We start from the raw sequence: 19954 nt of genomic DNA, 5'->3' as shown, positions 1-19954 counted from the left end.
TGCTGAATAGGGAGGTAATCAGTTTCAAAGTCTTAACTTAAAATGTTGGCATTAAATGTGGACTCAGTATTCCTTACCTATTGTGGGAGTGGAAAATCAGACCAGGTAGAAAGTTTTTAAAGTTGAACTCTTCATAATCAAATTTTTTGCAAAATTACACCTCTAACTTATGTTGAATATTCTTATTTCACCATCACAGATAAGAAATTTCACACAGTTACATACCAAGTTCCTAACTTATCTGTAACCATAATAATTCAGAGGTTAGCAAACTAAAGGCCAAAGGGTAAATAGGCTGCTAGCTTAGGGGTTTTTTCAGAGTGCAGAGCATAGAGTGGATCTGATCCCTGGGCTATAGTTTGTCCACCCTGTTTTAACTGATGGTCTCATCTGTACTCATTCCTAAAAAACCAGAGCCAATTTTCTTTGGAAACCGGGGAAACAAATTTCGCCAACTCTGTTACCTGTGGGGCTGGAACAGGCCCAAACACTTTTAGGTGTGGGGGCTTTTATTAGAGATCTTTTCCATTGTTTTTTTAATCGTAATTTTTACTCCTTCACCTCTCAATTACAGACTTTGTAAAAACGGCAAGTTTAAATTACTTTAAAATGCGTTCTGTTAGTCATGAGGGCTACCAAAAGGACAGCTCTGGCTAATAAGCAGGCACACTGCTGTCCCCGATCTGATTATAGAGCTGTCCAGTGTTATTTCCACCACCTACACTTCATCAGTATAGTGGGTAACTGGCCTGCTTTCTGCAGTTTATCAAACAACACTAACCATTTATTTTTCCAATTCTTTCAGCAGTTTTAGCCCCATGAAAGTACTTAACCAGATTCTAAAGGCAAGGCTTCATTTTGGGTTCTAGTAAGAACAAAACTATAGAGGGCCACCTGGGTGGCTCCGTCGGTTAAGCATCCGACTTCAGCTCAGGCCACGATCTCACAATTTGTGGGTTTGAGCCTCACGTCGGGCTCCATGCTGACAGCTCAGAGTCTGGATCCTGCTTCGAATTCTGTATCTCCCTCTTTCTCTGCCCCTCCCCTGCTCACACTGTCTCTCTCAAAAATAAACATTAAAATTAAAAAGAAAAAGAAAAAGAAAAAGAAAAAGAAAAAACTATAGGAAACTTTCAGAGTTTAAAAGATACGGTCAAGACATTTTGAATTAGTAGAGCTTCAACAGTAATATTAAAAAAGATGTTCTGCTAAATTTAAGATAAGTTTTTAATTGCTAGCTAAGTGGAATATCAATTAGAGGAATGTACCTTGGTAGTGAAGAGGAACAAAAGTTCCACTTACTGATGATGGAAAAAAACAACTCAAAACTTACTTTCACCTTTTACTTCAAACCTGGTTATAATGAGACATAATCAACTGAACAGTTTATGTTCAAATAATCACTTGAATAATTTATTCATTATTTGTAAATTGGTCAGTTATAGTTAAATTTTACTATATTCTTTGATAAAGATATGCAATCTTTAAACCAAATGATGTTGAAATGTTTGATGTTTCCCTCATTATCAAAAAACTATTTGGAAGGGGAAAAATAACAATAGGTAAATACAGGTGATGGCACAATCATTGGCTATAACGAAAGATACTTATAAGAAGAGATCTGCAGACCCTTTACCCACAGCATAAACTTAGAAACAATCTGGGGAGGCCATTTAACCTAAGGTTGAAGTGAAGTCATGAGGTATCTGAACTCTAATCACAAACCAGGTACTCATCGGCTATGTGAAAGTAGCCAAGTTACTTAAACTCTGAATTTTTTTCTCATCTACTAAAAGGAAATAAAGATACAGTGTCTAAAACACATTAAGTATTCAATCAACGACAGTTACATTTGTGACTACAACTTACCCCTTTAAAATGTAAATTAATCACCACACACATGATATAATTTCAGACCTAGTCCATATCTTAAGAGTATAAACTGCTGTTGGGATGTAGTAGCTAAGGACACAGACTCAATTCTTTAATCTTTTACTTTCTGTGTCAGTGATCTCTCAGATCATATTTCTCTAACCCCGACTCTTTGGTGGTGAAATGGGAGTAACACCTGCTGGTCTTATCAATTGTAAAGATTTAAAAAATCTACTCTGTTAACTACAAAGAGCTATATGGATATAAAGTATGGGAGCTTAAGCCTTTTACCTTTAGTTTTGTGTTGTTTTTTTTTTTTTAACTTGGAAACTAAAATACAGAAAAGATTAAAAGATCTTCCTTAGCATTTTTAAATCATTTCTAATTATTATTCCTTAGCCTTATGAAATAGATCAATTGTCCTTCTAGTATCTCTAAGAAAATCTGAACAAGAAGTTCAAGATCACTGCTCTGACTTGACACATTTTAATACAACTCAATTATAACCAGTCTTTCACTTATAGCAACCTAAGATCCATTTTAACTTTCCTTCCAAGAAAGAAGACTATAAATGTCTCATAAGTTCAATTAAAATAGAAAAGGCACAATTCACCAATAAAAGTACTTCTGTAAGGAGAAAAACAAAAACTTTTCCATTAAGAACCTGAGGTACTTCAAACTCCAGAAATCACTTCTGTATTAAAAAGTTAAGTGAAGGGGCACCTGGGTGGCTTGGTTGGTTAAGCGTCTGACTCTTGATTTTGGCTCAGGTCATGACCTCGAGGGTCATGTCTAGTATACTTTTAATGCTTATGTGTATTTTCTCCTAATACTTTAAAAAATATTATTGTGCTTTTCAAAAAGTATACTCTACACATATCTAATCATAAGGATGTCACAAAAAATGTTTTATACATGGTACCCAGTTAACCTAAATATTTCATCAACTGTAATTCTTTGTTCCTTAATTCTAGCAGATAACCCAATCCGTTCATTCAATACTTAATGCCTACTATGTCCTAGATACAATGCCAGTCATTGGAGACACAAAGATGAACATGGTCTCTGACCTGGAACACTTCCCAGGTCTAGTGAGGAAGACACATGTACACTACAACTTGACAGGTACTATAATGGAAGTACAACCAAAGCAAAACTTTCTGGGAGAATGAGAAAAGAATCATGAAGGGATAGACATGAGTCTGTGTATGTCTGTGTATAAATCATATACACAAATACAAAACAGATCATAAAGGAAGATATTCAGAAAATACTTATTTTTCCAGAAAATAATGAGTCCTATTTCCCCAAGCAAATTAGATGGAGAAAGCTGACCAAAGATGAGGGAAATGGAGCAATTTTAAGGCCATTCATATAATAAGCGTATCCACTGTTGTGAAGCTGTGGTTACTCTTTAACATGACAGTGACACAATCAGACTCGGACTTTAAGAGGACTGCTGAGTGGCAATATAGAATTATTAGTTAGAAAATCATTCCAACAGGCAGAGATAATGCAAACTTTAAGGGCAGTTTTCAGAATAACAAAATTCAAAATATTTTTTACTTTCTTACTCTCCATGCCACTTCTCTGATAAACATGCTTAGGAATTTATTTCCCCATATATACAAGCAGACAAGCTCAACCTTCATTTTTCCAACTTATTCTTCAAATTTGTATGCATATATTCCATGGCATCTGTAACAGTACCAGTTAAACCTGAATTTTCCGATCAACTTAATCATCAGATTATTCTGAGGAACTTTAGAAGACTAATTTTAAGACCTGAAGGACGAACATTTACTTTCTAAATTACTATAAAAATTATCCCTTAAGAAACTGAGCACTAGAAAACAGAATACTCTACCACAGAAGGCCAACAACCTGTGTTAAAGTATCCCTAGGTTTGATACGAATTAGATCTAAGTATACAAAACAATTTAAATCATTAGCCAAAAACATTCACCACTTTTCCAGATAAAAGATTCATTTTTGTTATTTATAATACTAAAACCAGATGAAGGCATTTAATTTTAAAGATACATTACACATCTAACTGCAAAAATTTTTAATTAAACAATTACCAGCTAGATCAGAGCAAGGAAATATAAATGCTTGCATAACTGTAATCTGTGAATAATTACTTGAGATATTTCACCAACAATTCTAGTTTTCACGAACCTGCTTTAAAAGGTCCATTTTAAAAAATTTTCTTTTACCTAGGTGTTATTATGAGTAACTTGAATTCTTGTACTCCTAAGATTAAATTGTGAAACTCCTAAGATTTCAGGTAATTTTCAATTTTTATCTCCAATAAACCCAGTTTTCAACATTCCAGTGTTAGTACTCCTTAAAAGGTAAATGTGTGCCCTGATTACAGATAATTATTTTTAGTATTACAGAAACATAATTGCTAAAACCTGTTCACTAGTACTGACTAGGAGAGGGAGGATAATACACCCTTACTGGCATCAAATTTTAAAACTTCTCTTTAAACAGCATATGAGGGGCGTCTGGGTGGCTCAGTTGGTTAAGAGGCCGACTTCGGCTCAGGTCATGATCTCACAGCCCGTGAGTTCGAGCCCCGCGTCGGGCTCTGTGCTGACAGCTCAGAGCCTGGAGCCTGTTTCAGATTCTGTGTCTCCCTCTCTCTGACCCTCCCGCGTTCATGCTCTGTCTCTCTCTGTCTCAAAAATAAATAAACGTTAAAAAAAAAAATTTATAAAAAAAATAAACAGTATATGAATATACATTCAAATTATAATAACAATTTAATATAAAACCTAAAACCTTCTATTTAAACACCACATTAAAACAAACCTTTGTAGGTATTTTTATCCCAACATAAGGAAACTTTTATGAGACAAACTTAAAATTGGGTTCACTACATAAATACTTTTAATTCTTAAAAAAATAATGGTTTTCTGAAACTTTGAAAGTTTTTTTTTACAAGTGCAATTTTATGCAGAATTCCAATATATAAAACAGACAAAAGAAGGAAGGGCACAGCTCTGGTTGCTGCATGGGTGGGATCACGGGTGCCCTTCCCTGGTTTTCCCTAGGCAGACCTGAAGCACCTCTGTGGAATGCCAAAAAAACCAATCCTCTAAGCCCCTGTGACAAATAAATTATACAAGATCTGTTACCAAGTAAAACAAGAGGATTCTTACTGGTTGTAATTTTCAAACATTTAAATTCCATTAAAACTCCTTGAAAACAGAGGCTGAACAAGTCAGAGGATCTTCATAACTGCATCCTTGCTTTAGAAGATCATTTTATTATAGTCGAGTATGAAATCAAGTAGCAAAAAAATTCAAATATTTAAAATTTAAAACAATATCAAAAATTTATCTGATCACGAAGACCTTTTTGAGAAAATATCTACTATACCTCATAGTATCAGAATTTCTCAAAATAAGTTGGCAAACTCAAAAAAAGTTGGAAACACTGCCATAAGAGATGTTAACCGAGATTACTGTATGGGCCCAAATATAATAGAATATCGTATATATTTCTTTTAAACCTTGCACTACAATTCAAAACAAAGATCTTCTTCTATTTTCCGGTGATAGCATTCTTTGACAACCTTCAGGTGGAAAGTAAATATCTGTTATTGAGATCAGAAAATTAGATTATTTAAGTATGGAATGAATTTTTTCATTCTTTTATGAGCAGCCAAACTTTCATAGATTTTATCACCCATTTTTATTTTCTCATTTATTTACTCCCTCCCAACATAAGCTAGGAATGTAGATCAACAGATAGGAGGGGGTGGTTAACAAGAAAATGACCAAGAGGTAGATCAGATTGAACATAACCATGGCGCTCCACAGTCCTGAAAATAATCCTACATACCACAAATTGGGAACTACTTCTTTTCAAATTTTCCCTACAACTGTAAAGGTCTGCAGTAATATTTGGTTCCTTATTCTTTTACAATGTAAACAAAATCTAGAGGTTAAGATTTCAAGGTACATTTTTCATCTACTGTTTTTTAAGCAAAACAACAAAAGCAGTTTTCATTCCAGAATATTCTCTCCCAAGACACTAGTTAACAATGAAAGTTTCTTTTTTAAATTTATTGCTAGTGGGGACATATTTTTATTAATAAACAAACGGATGCAGATATGGTATATAGAGACCAAAGAATACTCGTTTTTCAATGCTGAAATCTAAATTATACCTGTTTACAAATTCACAAGATTATTTGTGAAAAATCCGAACATAAAAGAACCTCAAGAGTCACCAGTTGATTTTATGAAATTCTCCAAGCCTATAACATAGAAGGCGAGCATGTTTATAAAGTCTTCTATTCGCTACGTTACCTAGTTGTATTAAAACTTTAATTACCAACAAAACTCAAATTGGAAAAGAAAACACTATATTAACCAAAAATTTCAGGCATAAACTAGTCCTTTCCCACAAATGTGTAGCTAATTAAATCTTGTAATTTGCTTTGGCTATAAAGACATGGCAGCGACATTAGAAGGTTAAATTCAACGTTCAAAAAAAATCTAACCATACCGCATACAAATAATGTCCATCTTCAAATCTTTGTATTTCGCACTCTAGTTTCAGCCAGGTAGAATTTCTAAAGAATTCTCCTGTACCACAAAGCTGCAACTGCTATTCACTATTATGCAGGCACACTAGATTAATACATGTTATGGTTAGCCTCATTCAATTAAGACATCTATTTGAAAAATCAATAAATACTAATGTAAGTTTAATTTCCTAAATATGGGACTGTCAGACTTACCTGATTTGTCTGGCTACTTAAGTATGGCTCAAAATCATCATCATTTACAGCATCTTTTTGATGAATCGAACCGTTTTGTACTGAAACTAAAAAATATGTTTATATTAGATGTGTGGTAATTACCTTTATGAAACTGACAGAATAACCTAAAATTTTCAGTATTTTTCGACCAACTCAGAAAAAGTTATCCTGAGTTGTTCTTTTCATTAAAAAATCCTCTTAGAAATTTAACTTGATTTAGATACAAATATTTATGTGTCACCAAAAACTTACAAAGCTTGTATATACCCAAGATTACATAAACTATATACACCTCCCATTACCAAAAACATAATGTAAACACCCCAATATCAACATGGTAGTAAGCAATTAAATTGTTGGAAGGGTTCCCTAATATTATATTTGAATCTAAAATAACTTCAAATAGTGCTGTAGATCATAGAATCCTGAATGTTCTCTACCTTTGTTATATCTTTATATTAGTCCAATAAAGGCAAATAAAGAACGAAATTAACTTTCTTTGTAACTAAAGTCAGAGTAAATGTCTTAAAGAAAGTGGCTAAAGTTCACTGAAGCAGTTATCACAATGAATAAATTATAAAAAATCTAAAGAAAAGGGGTCTTAATTCTAAACCAAAATATTATAAAGACTTTCACTTGGAAGCACAAATAAAGTTAAGACACTAAAGAGAACCATGGTTGTTCTTCCAACACATAAGAAAACCAGAGAATAGTTTATAATGCCTTACTTGTTCAGAGATCATTTCCAAAAATGCTCTATAAAACTGTCATTCTGACTGCTGTCTCAGAGGGCTTTTGAATACAGACTAGAAGAAGGTCCTGGGTTCCAATCCCAACTCTAACACTGAGAAGCTGAGTGATATCTAGTTAGTGACTCAGCCTCTCTAACTCTCTCTCTTTATACAAAGAGGTTATTATTAGTACCTACCTCATTGATCTCAGGATTCAATGACAGTATTCAATAATCTTGGATATTATTTGACATAAAATATTACAAGATCCAAATAAGACTAAAAATTCTTTAGGACCACATAAACAGAAGTTTTACAAGGCTAAAACTTGATATAATGACACTGTCTAAATATACTATTCTACTTTTGAAACACATGCGAGATGAAAAAAGCTGAAAGTTTCTAACGGATGTTGACTAATCCCTCAGAAACAACAACAAAAAAAACCCTGCAGTATGTGAAAATTTATTGCTTAAAAATACAGTGTCACAAAGTATTATAAATTAAAGCTGGGGGTATGGATTTAAGTTGTGTGTTTCTCTATAGCATCATTACATTTTGATTTACCCTAATTTTTCCAAAGAGTTTAGATAACCAAAAATGTAGTATTATAAGCTGACAGTGGCACGGGAGCAAAGATAGGTGAAATACCTTAGTTCTTTGCCACCCACTGAGTAGGGATGATCACTCAAAGAAATGATACTACTCTGTGAAGCCTTCAAAGTAGACCTCTTATGATACTACATTGCCCTCAAATATCAAAAGAGCAACATGAAGGTCACCTTGATCCTGGCTCCACCGGGGTGGTTTAACTGTATTTGGTAAGGATTGCATTAGAGCCAAGGTTGAACTAAATATGCTCCCTAGAATTTAAACAGGTTAACAGCCACTAAAACCAAAAATAAAGAGGTGGTACCTTAGGTTATTTCTGCTGGGCTAATCATTTCAGCCCACAAGATTCTAACATACCTGTTCTCCTTTACCACCCCTTCATCAAAGGGGTCTGTCTAGTCTCTCTTGAAAAAAAATCTTCACTACGCTATTGGACTATTACACTAGTACATACTATTATCTGACACAGCTACCCATTTCAAAATTACACCTATCTATTTCTTATATTCATTAGATTCTCAGAAATTTAGCCCATACTGCTCATATAGTAAACAAAAAAAAAAGTACCCCCTTAAAATCCATCTAAATGTATATTACAGTGCTATTCTTACTCATTTCCTCTGTTCTATTCTTTCTCTTCTAATTCTAAGATGCTGAGACTAAGAACAAAATATTCTCATGTACTAAGTAAATATACAGTCTGTGCATACGTGATGCATGAATATGTCTAAAAAGTCCTAAAAGATTATTCAAAGAGTACATCAATCTAAGGAAAAAATATTTAATCAAAAGTACTGCACAAATACTGACAAGCGATTTGCATTAAATTAGAATCTGAATAAGCTAGCCCTTGAGTTTCAAAACCATACCTTTCCTTAAGAAATTCAGCTGTCTTAAAGACTGCAGTTTTTGAACATTACTTAATGACAAACTAATGTCTTGGAACCTGAAAGCCATTAAATAGTAAAGAAATCCAAGCCAGTTCCATAGTCTGTACAAGTTCTTCAGGGAAAAAAGAACAGATGACTTACATGATTCTTCGCCTGTTTCCTCTGCTCTATGAAGCAGAGTCAAATCAAGATAGAACATGGGCCTTAGGAGCCAGGTGATTCTTTGCTCTGGTCCTGACTACATCAAGTTAGGAAAGTCAACAGATCTGTGCATCATGTTTTCCCACCTACAAAAACAGCGACAATACCATATACCCTCTATCTCCTTACAGGAATGTTTTGAGGATTAATAATAAAATGAAGCCTAAAATGACAATAAAGTGCTTAGCAATCATTTCCAGAGGGAGTGCGGGGAGAGGACAGAAAAGAATACTGCATTTTCTACTACTTTTCTGAAACACTAAATAACAGCCAAATTCAACCTAATTCTTTTAACCTGCAGTTGTTCCAAGCAATTCTGTCCCTCTGTTGGAAAGGGATGGGGGAGAGAGGAGGGCAAAGATAAACTCCTTTCCATGTACTGGTCTATTTTTACACTTAAGGCACAGGAGAAAGTTGGTAGCAAGACTACTAGGAGTATGGGATCTGACACTTTTATCTGTGGTGCCTGCGGGAAAAGGAGAGGTTCCCTTTTATCCTAGCAAGCAAAACTTCTACTTATTAATAAAAAACAGTGATATAATACCAATTTTAAATTACAGACCGATATAAGTAAATAAATAAATAAAGGACCAATAGTTAACTAGCCTTAAATTTCTACTAAGCTTCAGTACTACCCTAGCCACATATAATAAAAGAGTTCTAATATTTAATATAAGGAAAATCTATTAACTAAAAAGAACTCAAACTTCCAAAAAAAGTACACCCAGAATTACAACGTATACTATGAAAGCATTTTTGCCTCACAAAGAGATTGATACAGAATTCCTTTCACATTTTAGCTGTTAGTGCATATCGTTAAGGATATGCAGGGAAAAAAGCCTTAGAAAATCAAAAACACTAAAGACAGGTGTTAGGCTAACGCTGTCAAATGAAGATAATTCAGAAAAGAAATACAGCATCTCTGAAATTATAGTAAGTCAACTGAAGAGGATTCTGCTTTCAGAACTCTGACAACTCCTCAGCAACATATATTTTTTCTGTTTGAGAAGGTCTGAATTCAAGTTTAGTACTCATATTCTTAAACCACTCAGGCTGTAGTTCAAGAAAAATAACTTTGCTTTCTGCTTCACAAAAGTAAACAGAATAACTGTAAAACACTTTTACTAGCTTGAAAACCAAGTCAGCTAAGGCACAGGAGTTTTTCTCAAACACACACATAGCTACTTGTATCAGTTCACTGGAGTGCTGCCTTCGCCTTGTAATTCTCCCTGCAGGGGCATAAAAATACAAGTAATGTATATGTGTATTTGTGCACTTGCGGCATGTACCATTTTAAAGCATCTTAAATGATTACCAATACTTTTAGGCCAGTAGAGTTTTTCCCTCCTGCCATGTCTTAGAAAAAGTCTCCCTGCACCTTAAAAATAGATGAGGTGAGGCAGGTGAAAATAAATCCAGCAAATAAAATGGCCACCAGAGCAGTGGACTCCCGTAATTGTCATTCCTCATAACATACAATAGGATTTACAGCTAGAATTACCACTTTCGTTTTACAGATAGAAGGGGAAATTCTGACCAAAAGGTGCAATGTGTTCAAGCTCACTTGGCAAGTCAGTAGCCACAGGAAGTATTAGAACACAGGTCTCCTAGTGATCCCAGTCCATCGTTCTATCCATGGATAAAACTATGAACGGGACAATAAGGGTGAAAAAAAGAAAATTTCTTAGAATAAAGAGCTATCCAAATAAATACTTTTGTGTGTCTAAATACATCTAAAAGAGGTTACACTGATGGATCAAAAAAATTTTAATAACCAAAAAATATTTATAGTCAATACGCAATAGTGTCATAGGTAATTTACAACTATAACATCAAAGATACCACCTAAGTGAAATGACTATATCACAGATTAGTTCAGTAATGGCTTACAATGCTGTAGATGCTTTATGTTGTTTTGTCAAACAAGTATGTACTTCATTGAACTTGCATACTTACCTTAGAGCAGGTAACACAAAACACTTAGCATTTCAAATAGCCTTGCAAAGTGCCACCTCCCCACAGATCTAGGATAAAATAATTTATGCTAGGCAATAATGACCACAGATTTCATAGATCTCCAAGTCTATATACTTCCTCATGAGCAGACTAGCAAAAAAAAAAAAATTAATGGATCATTCTTTTCAAATTTACAAATGAGTATTTTAAAACATTTAAAATAAACAACATCGAATTGAAGTTTATGCTTACAACAGAAAATAATTCTAAGATTAAAATTTTACCTCTAAAAATTAAAAACTGAAATTTCTAAATACGTACATACTCCCCAAAAATACATCCTTAATCAAAAGAAATTCATGGTAAATTCATGGTATCTGATACAGTGCCATTTATCTGGTATGTACAAATTCTCAAATAAAATGCACTACAACTCAAAGAAAATTAACTGAGTTGAGTACTCAAAACCTATTCTTTTCGAATTTGCAAAGGCAAATAAAAACACTAAGAGTATAAAGAACACCAATAAAGACTGTGAACTTGTATCTCAAAAGCTACTGTACATCTTATTTTTTAGGTAATACCATACTACTGAAACAAAAAACAGGAAACATAATTCTATTTAGTCTGATATCAAGGCCTATTACAAAATGTTATAAATATATAATTCACTGTAATGTTAATTGGCACTGTCCCAAGAAAGCAGTTATTGTTCTATACTTACTAATGTCACATGATTAATGTCATAATGTTTCAGTCAGTTGACTGTATTTTCCATATTAAGAGGCACAAAATACACTTATTTTTTTTAATGCTTTACTTTCAATAGTACTTTTTTTTTTTTAAAGACTAAATCATATCACCGTAGCAGAAACCTCACAAACTATTTCCTTCTCAGTCCTTTCTAAAATACCAGCTTGAGTCACACCTTGCCACCAGGACTGTGCCTGTTCAGTTTTGATCTCTCTGGTGTTACTGCCTCATTGCAACTGACTTCAGTAGAACCAGTGATTAACAGTACAATTTTCACTAACGTGACATGGAATACAACTTGAGTTGCATTCTCCAGTGTAACCTAGCAATGTCGAACAACATGTCCACTTATCTGCACACGTTTGTAGAAATTTTTGTGGCAGAAGTTACATAATACAGATAAACTGCAAAATTAAAGACATGTCACCACATTCCTAGTACCTCCTTAACTGAGATACAACTAAGAAAACTGTTTCTCCTGCCACTCTGGTTTCTATGAAAGTGGCTTCAAAGCAAGGGAACCACAAGTTTGGGACAGCATTTCGCTGCTTTAGCCATGATGAATATTTCTCTAAACATACATTGCAAAACACACAAACCAACCAACCCCCAAAATGGTGCAAAAAGGCCCTCTCAAAGTTTAGAAGTCACATCGAACCAACATTAAGAAATAAGAGAAAAATACTCAAACTCACCTTTATTTCCTTGCCCTTTAGGTCTCTGCGCAGCAAGACGGAAGGTGTGATAATGAGAAGAAAAAAGAGAGAGAAAGTGTGTTAATCAAAGACATTATCAAAGACAAGTTATTTTCAACAATCCGCGTAGGAGTAAAACCCACCACATCCTCCATAGCCTCCAATTTCCCAACCACCCCCAGTCTTTAAACCTCCCACCCGCCACTCAAAACCCGTCTCCCAGACCTCGCCTGGTCTCAGCCCCACGTCGGCCGCCCTCAGATGTGCCCTAAGGCCCCCTAGGAGCGGTCCTTCCCCCACCCACCGCGGCCCCGCGGCCTCCCGCCTCGGCCGCAGGCTCGGGGGCAGGGCGCACGCCCCGGCCCGGGCGGCAAGACCGCAGCAACTTGAGCCCAGAGCACCGTTATGGGGCCGGCAGCGGCGGCGACGGGGAGGAGCCCGAGCCCCACGCGAGGGTGGAGCTCCGGGGCTCGGGCCTTCGCCGAGCCTGAGGCCTCTGCTCCCTCACCTGATCCACGCTAGTGGCTGACATTCTTCACCGCAACCCGAGAGCTGCTGCTGCTGCCGCCGCCGCCGCCGCCGCCGCCGCCTGGGCCTCTCCCCGTGCACTCACAGCAGTTGGCTGCCGCCCTCGGCCGAGTGACTGATCCAGCCGCCGCCGCTGCCGCCGCTCGCCGAGAAGCCAGAAAGACGGCCTCGCGCTCGGGGGTCCGTGGAGGGGGCCCTTCTGCTCGGCGTGCAGGCTGCTCTTCCCCCTCTCGCTCTCCGCTCCTCGGGTCCACAATGGCGGACAGACTCCCTAGTCTCACTTCCGCTCCGAGCCTCCCTGACCTTCCGCTCTCCACTCTGACGTCCCTGCTCACCTCGCTCTTCCTCCCCCACCCACCCGCCCGCTACCGACCGTGGCTCCGCCTGCGCGTCGCCACGTCACCGGAGACGGGGACCGCGGGTCGGCCCCTGGACGCATGCGCCGGGGAGGCAGTGCGCCTGTGCAGCCGCGAGCGCCACCTTCCAGGGTCGCTTCTGCGGCTTCTTTTGGTCGGGCTCGCATGCTGCGGGGCGCGCGGCGGGCGGCTGTAGCGGGAAGCCGGCCGGATTGGGATGCCAGCGCACTCTGGGCAGGAAGTGCGGCTGCCAGGGATTGCGGAGCCGGGCCGGAGGCGCAGGGCCGGCGGCGCCCTCCTTATGACGGAGAGGACGTTGGTGGGTTGCAGCGTCGCAGCCACCGCCGCACCGCCCCGGGTGCGCGAGCAGCGGTGGCAGGGCCTCCGCCAGAGCCTCCTGAGGCCATCCACGGCCACGTGGGCGGCTGGGTGAGTCAACCACCCTCGGGACAGAGTTGCTGGGCCTTCCGCAAGAGTTCGCACGTGCAGCAGCGAAAGTGGCCAGGTCAGAGCTCTGGGCACTAACACTTAAAAGCAAATAGGAGGTGCGCCGGCAAGTGTTGGTTCTCATCAAAACCCAGGCACATGCTCAGAATAACTCACAATGCTTCCATAACCTCTGGAGTCAAATTTACCACCCAATTCCTACACTTGTGTTCCCCTCCCCTAATGTTAAGTTGATTTTGTCGAAGAAGTTACCTCGGCAAAGGTACGCTTAGTTAAGCGAAGCTTTTTAGTCGGAAAGTTAATTTCAAAAGAAACTGGTAAAGTTACTCTTTTGCAAATTGGCAAAACGAAAGTAGCCGATTTGCAAGATTTTGAAACTTATGTTGAAATAATGTCTTTGCAATAAAGACAAAGATTTCTTGCCTAACATATAATGCGGACTCTAAAAAAAGAAATAATTTAGATTAGTAAATTCTTTCTTTACTTAAACGCCGTCAAATAAGTGATAATTGAGAAAGTATGAAATTGTTGAATGATAGGATTCATTTTGTGTTTTACACTACAACGCATTTTAGAAGCACTGAGAAACAGAACTGGAACTTATCTTGAGAGTTTACTGCTTATTGTAAATCACCAAGAGGCATTTTTCATATGAGGGCAGCTTCCCATGCTCTCTTATTTTGCCACAGGTCCCAGGGACTCAGGTGGAATTTCAGCTCAGGTTGATCACTCTTGCCACTTCCCAAGACTTCTCCCACCCTTCCAATTACTCTTCTCAATCTGCGGTGTACCCATTCTTCATTCCCATACAGAACTTTATGGCGTGCAAGAGTTTGCTGCTACATGCTATGAGGGGGGAAAGAATATACAAGAGGAAGCTTGTGAAATCTTACAGGCCTTGTCCTTAATTATCTTTGTTGAAAACAATGGCTTTGGAATCCAACCCACTGGAGTTTGAATTCTCACTGGGCTAGAATTAGTTGCATAACCTTGGGAAAGTTACTGAAACTTTCTAAGACTTAGTTTCCTAATAAATAAAGTAAGGTCAGATATGTACAATTCCTGGCAAAGAGTGAGCTTCCAACAAGCATGGCCAGTTTCAGATTCCTTTGCTAAACAATTACCAGAATGGTGGGAATAGCTTACGTTCATTGAGTGAATGTTCATTATATGTCAGGCACTGTAATTATTTAAATCCTCACAGCATCTTTGTGTTTGAGTTCTGTTGCAAAAACTAGCACACAGTAGGTTAAGAAACAGAATAACACAGCTAGTCACTGGGAGCCAGGATTTAAACACAGGCAGTCTGGCTCCAGAGCTTGTGCTCTAGCCACCATAAAATACTGCCTAATGACATGATGTTGCATGAGCTTTCTGTTCTCTTTCATTTCTGCTCTTCAACAGTCTCCTTCCTTGCTTATTGCGCTTCCTAGCACTGAGGTCTGAACTTGCAGAATGGAGTGGTAACTACCATGAAACATAAGCCCATTTAATTTAGTATTAAATATTATTGTTTGGAGTACTTCAAGGGAACTACCTTAAATCATCTCTTCCAGAAGTATGCAGATGAAATTTTCGAAAATTTTTGGAAAATGCTGCTCTAGAGTTTAGATTCTAGACAAAATTTGACTTTTCTACAGGGCCACCAGTATATATCAGGCTCTTGGTAAACAAAACACTATTCAAAGCTTGGAAAGGAGTGGGTAGGTTAGGGTTCAGCCCCCATTTACCCGTCGGCCATCCCGGTGCCCTATCCAGTAGACTTCTGCTTCTCTATAACTCTAAGCGATGGCCCTGCATTTCTGCATGACTTTTTCTATCAGTTCAGATTAGGTTCAGCTGCAGGTGACATCAAGTCCAAATAATAAGAACTTAAGCTAGAGGTCTGTTTTTCTCATATATATATATATATATATATATATATATATACACACATACACACATGCATATGTATGTGTGCATATATATGTATATATATATATGTATGTGTGTATATATACATATGTGTGTATGTGTGTGTATACATATAAATCTGGACATTGTCAGTCCAGGGCTTGGGCTGTTGTCACAGTGTTAGGTATCCAGACTCCTAGCCTGTTGGTCCACTGTCCTCACAATAACACTGTGATCCAAGATGGCTGCTCAACTTCCAGGCATCATATATTCCTACCAACAGAAAGCAAGGTGAAGAAAAGCATGTCTCTCTCCTTCATGGACATTTTGAGAAATTGCATTTCCTACTTCTGTCTACCTCCTACTATCTAGAATAGTCTTATGAAAACACCTAGTTGAAGGAAACTTGGAAAACATTCTGGGTAGCCATGTGTCAGAGAGTTTACTACCAAGGAAGAAGGGGATGGTAGGTCATGGGAGATAACTAGTTAATACCAAACTGTGTGCATAATTACCCAGATTGACTTCCTTAGCTCATACTAGAGTGTTCATTTGAGGGTTACAAATAAATTTTAACTGAGTAGGCATTTGCAAGTACAGAAACACAAGAATAATAAGAATCAATTGTATTTAAAGTGACAAGTATAGGGGTGCCTGGGTGGCTCAGTCGGTTAAGCATCCACCTCTTGATTTCAGCTCAGGTCATGATCTCACAGTTAGGAGATTGAACCCTGTGTCGGGCTCTGCACTGACAGCATGGAGCTTGTTTGGGATTCTCTCTCTCCCTCTCTCTCTCAAAATAAATAAACTATATATATATATATATATATATATATATATATAAACAAATAAAGTGACAAGTATAGTGATCGACACAGTGTAAATAATAATTAAGAGTTCCTTTCCCTTGCAGGTATATACTATGATATTGACTTGTTAAAACTTTATATGAGTACTGTGGTTCTCTAAGTTAAATATATTAAAAAGCAATGTGCAGATTAAATATGTCATACGTAGTTGATTAAAAGTCTTGGTTGAATCATAGAATGTCAGATACAACTTTCTAGCCTATGAGAAAATCAGATTTAGCTTAAATGTTTTAAAATTAGAACATTTTTCCAAAACACAAACAATCCAATTAAAAGATGGCCAGAGGACCAAAATAGACATTTTTCCAAAGGAGATAAAGACATGTCCAACAGACACATGAAAAGATGCTTGACGTCACTCATCAGGGAAATGCAAATCAAAACCACAATGAGATATCATCTTATGCCTGTCAGAAGGGCTAAAATTGAAAAAAGGAGAAATAACTGTTGACAAGGTGTGGAGAAAAAGGAACCCTCATACACTGTTGGTGAGAATATAAATTGGGATAGCCACTGTGGAAAACAGTATGGAAGTTCCTCAAAAATTTAAAAATAAGAACTACCATATGATCCACTACTGGGTTTTTACCCAAAGAAAATGAAGACACTAATTCAAAAAGACATACACACCCCTGTATTTATTTTAACATTATTTACAATAGCCAAGATACAGAACTAACCTAAGTGTCCATCAATAGATAAATGCATAAAGAAGATGTGATACATACACACACACAAAAATACATGGGAATATTATGCAATTATTAAAAAGGCTAGATCAGGCCATTTGCAACAACATGGATGGATCTAGAGGGTATAATGCTAAGTGAAATAAGTCAGACTGAGAAAGACAAATACGTGATTTCACTCATGTGGAATCTGAAAAAAAAATGAATGAACGAAAAGAATCAGATCTATAAATACAGAGAACAAACTGGTGGTTGCCAGAGGGGAAGAGGATAGAAGATGGGCAAAATGGGTGAAGGGGAGTGGTAGATACAGGCTTCCAGTTATGGAATGAACAAGTCAAAGGAATAAAAGGCACAGCATAAGGAATATAGTCAATGATATTGTAGTAGCATTGTGTGATGATAGATGGTAGTTATGCTTGTAGTGATAGTAAGATGTATAAACTTGTTAAATCACTGTGTTGTATACCTGAAACTAATGTAACATTGCATATTAATTATACTTAAATTAAAAATTAAAAAAAATAAAATTACAACACTTTTGTCAATACTAAATCCACCATAAGCTCAAAGACTGACTACATGTAATTAAAAGGGATTTGTACTTCCCGGAATTTCACATAGATATCAAATAAAAGATTTTAAAAGGAAAAAGATTCATTTTTAATGTGAAAATGTTGAAGAATTCCAGTTTTGCTTATAAGTGTTTTTTTAATTGGAAACTTCAAATGGAAAATTTTCATATTTCTGATAAATCTAACAATTAGATTTGGATTGAAAAGAGTATAAAAGGACAATACTTGTAAATGTCATTCAAAAGTCAGAGTGGTACAGTCAAACTTCTGACTTTGACGCAGGTCATGATCTCATCATCCATGAGTTCGAGCCCCACAGCTCTGTGCTAACAGCTCAGAGCCTGGAGCCTGATTTGGATTCTGTGTCTCCCTCTCTCTCTGCCCCTCCCCCCACTCACTCTGTCTCTCTCTGTCTCTCAAAAATGAATAAAAAAATTTTTTCTTTAATCAGAAATGTAACTGGGTTTTTAAAACAATGAATATGTTAATTAAATCTTGTTTAATAATATTGAGTGTATAAAGCTCCTGAAACTGACCAAAGACCTCTTCTTTATAAAAATACTGTTTCTTATTGACAAATATTGAATGCTTTCTATGGTTGTAGCACATTGTGAGGCATTTTTGGGGAAATGCAAAAAAGACATGAATCTTATACTTAAGAGAGCTTGTCTAGTTACAAAGATAAAATATGCTACAGTAATACTTAGTTCGATAGTGATTTACAGTTTGTGATTTACATTCCTTTTTTCTTCTTCTTCTTTTTTTTTTTTTTTTTAGAGAGAGAACATGCACATGCGCAAGCAGGGGAAAGGGGTAGAGAGACAGAGAAAATCTCAAGCAGGCTCCACACTCAGCAGGGAGCCCGACCCACAGCTTGATCCCATGACCCTGGGATCATGACCTGATCTGAAACCAACAGTCAGATGCTCATTCAACTGAGCCACCCAGGCACCCCTGTAATTTACATTCATATGTGGGGCATAACCTCAGTGCTCTGAGGTAGGATAGGTAGTATATAATTCATTTGCAAAAGAAGAAATTTAGACTTAAGTCTCAATAGTAAGTGATAAAATGATTCAGCTGGAATTAGAACACAGTTTTTCAGATGGTTAGGCCAGTTTTCTGAACAAGTTTAAGGCGATTTTTTGGAAAGGCCTCTGCTTTTTCCAAAATAATAAAATTCACCAGCTGAGTGCCATAAGAGTATTACAAGAGCAGTAGGTGTTAGGAAGTGAGCTTTGAGTGGATAGCATTTACATGGACAGTGAAGAGGAAAAATGTAGATGGTGGGATCATGGAAGCAATAACTCATCAGTGGTATAATGGAGAGGTGGAGAACAAGAACCCTGGAATTTGCTGACTTACAGAGAAGTACTGATTCTCTCCAACTGACCTTAATAGGACTCTTGCTCCTTCATCTACCCCACCCCCAATAGTGCAATGGGACTAGACAAGAGAGTTCTCTTCCCAGGCCAATGAGATGAGTTACCACTGATTTCAGCCCAGCAGGTTGCATGTGGAAATAAAGTAGCTGCCCCCCCAACTCCAAACCAAAGCGCTCACCTCTCCCTTATGGGTATGGCTGCTCACTGCTCTCAGGCTGCATTTGTGACAGTTTTAGAGAATAAAAGGATCGGGTTCCTCAGGTATAAGATAGAGTAGGCTCAGTAGGCTACTCAGTAGGTTAAGTGGCTCAGTAGGTTAAGTGTCCAACTCTTGATTTAGACTCAGGTCATGATCTCACAGTTCGTGAGATCGAGCCCCGAGTTGGCCTCTGTGCTGACAGCATGGAGCCTGCTTGGGATTTTCTCCCTCCCTCTACCTCTCTCTCTGCCCTCCCCCACCTGTACCCTCTCTCTCTCAAAATAAACTTTAAAAAAAAAAAAAAGATACAGAGGGGCCGGTGCCGTGACTACATCTATTTCTGCCATTACAATAGTGACATGGGTAACTGGCAATGGTCCACACACGTAAATACAGAATTACAGACTGTTGATAGCTGAAGGAGGGATGTTTTTTGAACTACTCATCAACACCAGTGGAACTAACAGATTCGAGGGTCACAGTCCCATTCTTTTGTATGAAAGCGCTCAATTTTGTGACCCTC

At 37.6% G+C, this 19954-nt stretch overlaps 2 protein-coding genes across 15 annotated transcripts in view; one reads left to right on the top strand and one right to left on the bottom strand.

The window, feature by feature from the left end:
* Positions 1-13364, bottom strand: part of YTHDF3 (YTH N6-methyladenosine RNA binding protein F3) — a 40371-nt gene extending 27007 nt beyond the window's left edge. The window contains exons 1-4 of one of the 8 annotated variants that reach the window (XM_047841730.1): positions 12999-13364; positions 12491-12515; positions 9027-9172; positions 6632-6717 (exon numbers count right to left, since the gene is read on the bottom strand). In XM_047841730.1, the coding sequence (XP_047697686.1) occupies positions 6632-6717; positions 9027-9084 (144 nt within the window). In that variant the 5' untranslated portion in view covers positions 9085-9172; positions 12491-12515; positions 12999-13364. The other 7 variants (XM_047841735.1, XM_047841733.1, XM_047841731.1 and 4 more) reach the window with 7 other exon arrangements.
* Positions 13365-13679: 315 nt separating this feature from the next.
* Positions 13680-19954, top strand: part of TTPA (alpha tocopherol transfer protein) — a 60778-nt gene continuing 54503 nt past the window's right edge. For 5 of the 7 annotated variants that reach the window (XM_047841742.1, XM_047841740.1, XM_047841741.1 and 2 more), the window contains exon 1: positions 13747-13879. The gene's annotated coding sequence lies outside the window, so the exon portion shown is untranslated. Of the gene's footprint in view, positions 13880-19954 lie in introns of all 7 variants that reach the window. The other 2 variants (XM_047841744.1, XM_047841743.1) reach the window with 1 other exon arrangement.

The sequence above is a fragment of the Prionailurus viverrinus genome, chromosome F2, assembly GCF_022837055.1.
Source record: "Prionailurus viverrinus isolate Anna chromosome F2, UM_Priviv_1.0, whole genome shotgun sequence".
NCBI lineage: Eukaryota > Metazoa > Chordata > Mammalia > Carnivora > Felidae > Prionailurus > Prionailurus viverrinus.
The sequence above is the reverse complement of the archived record's forward strand: the minus strand, read 5'-3'. Positions and strand labels throughout refer to the sequence as shown.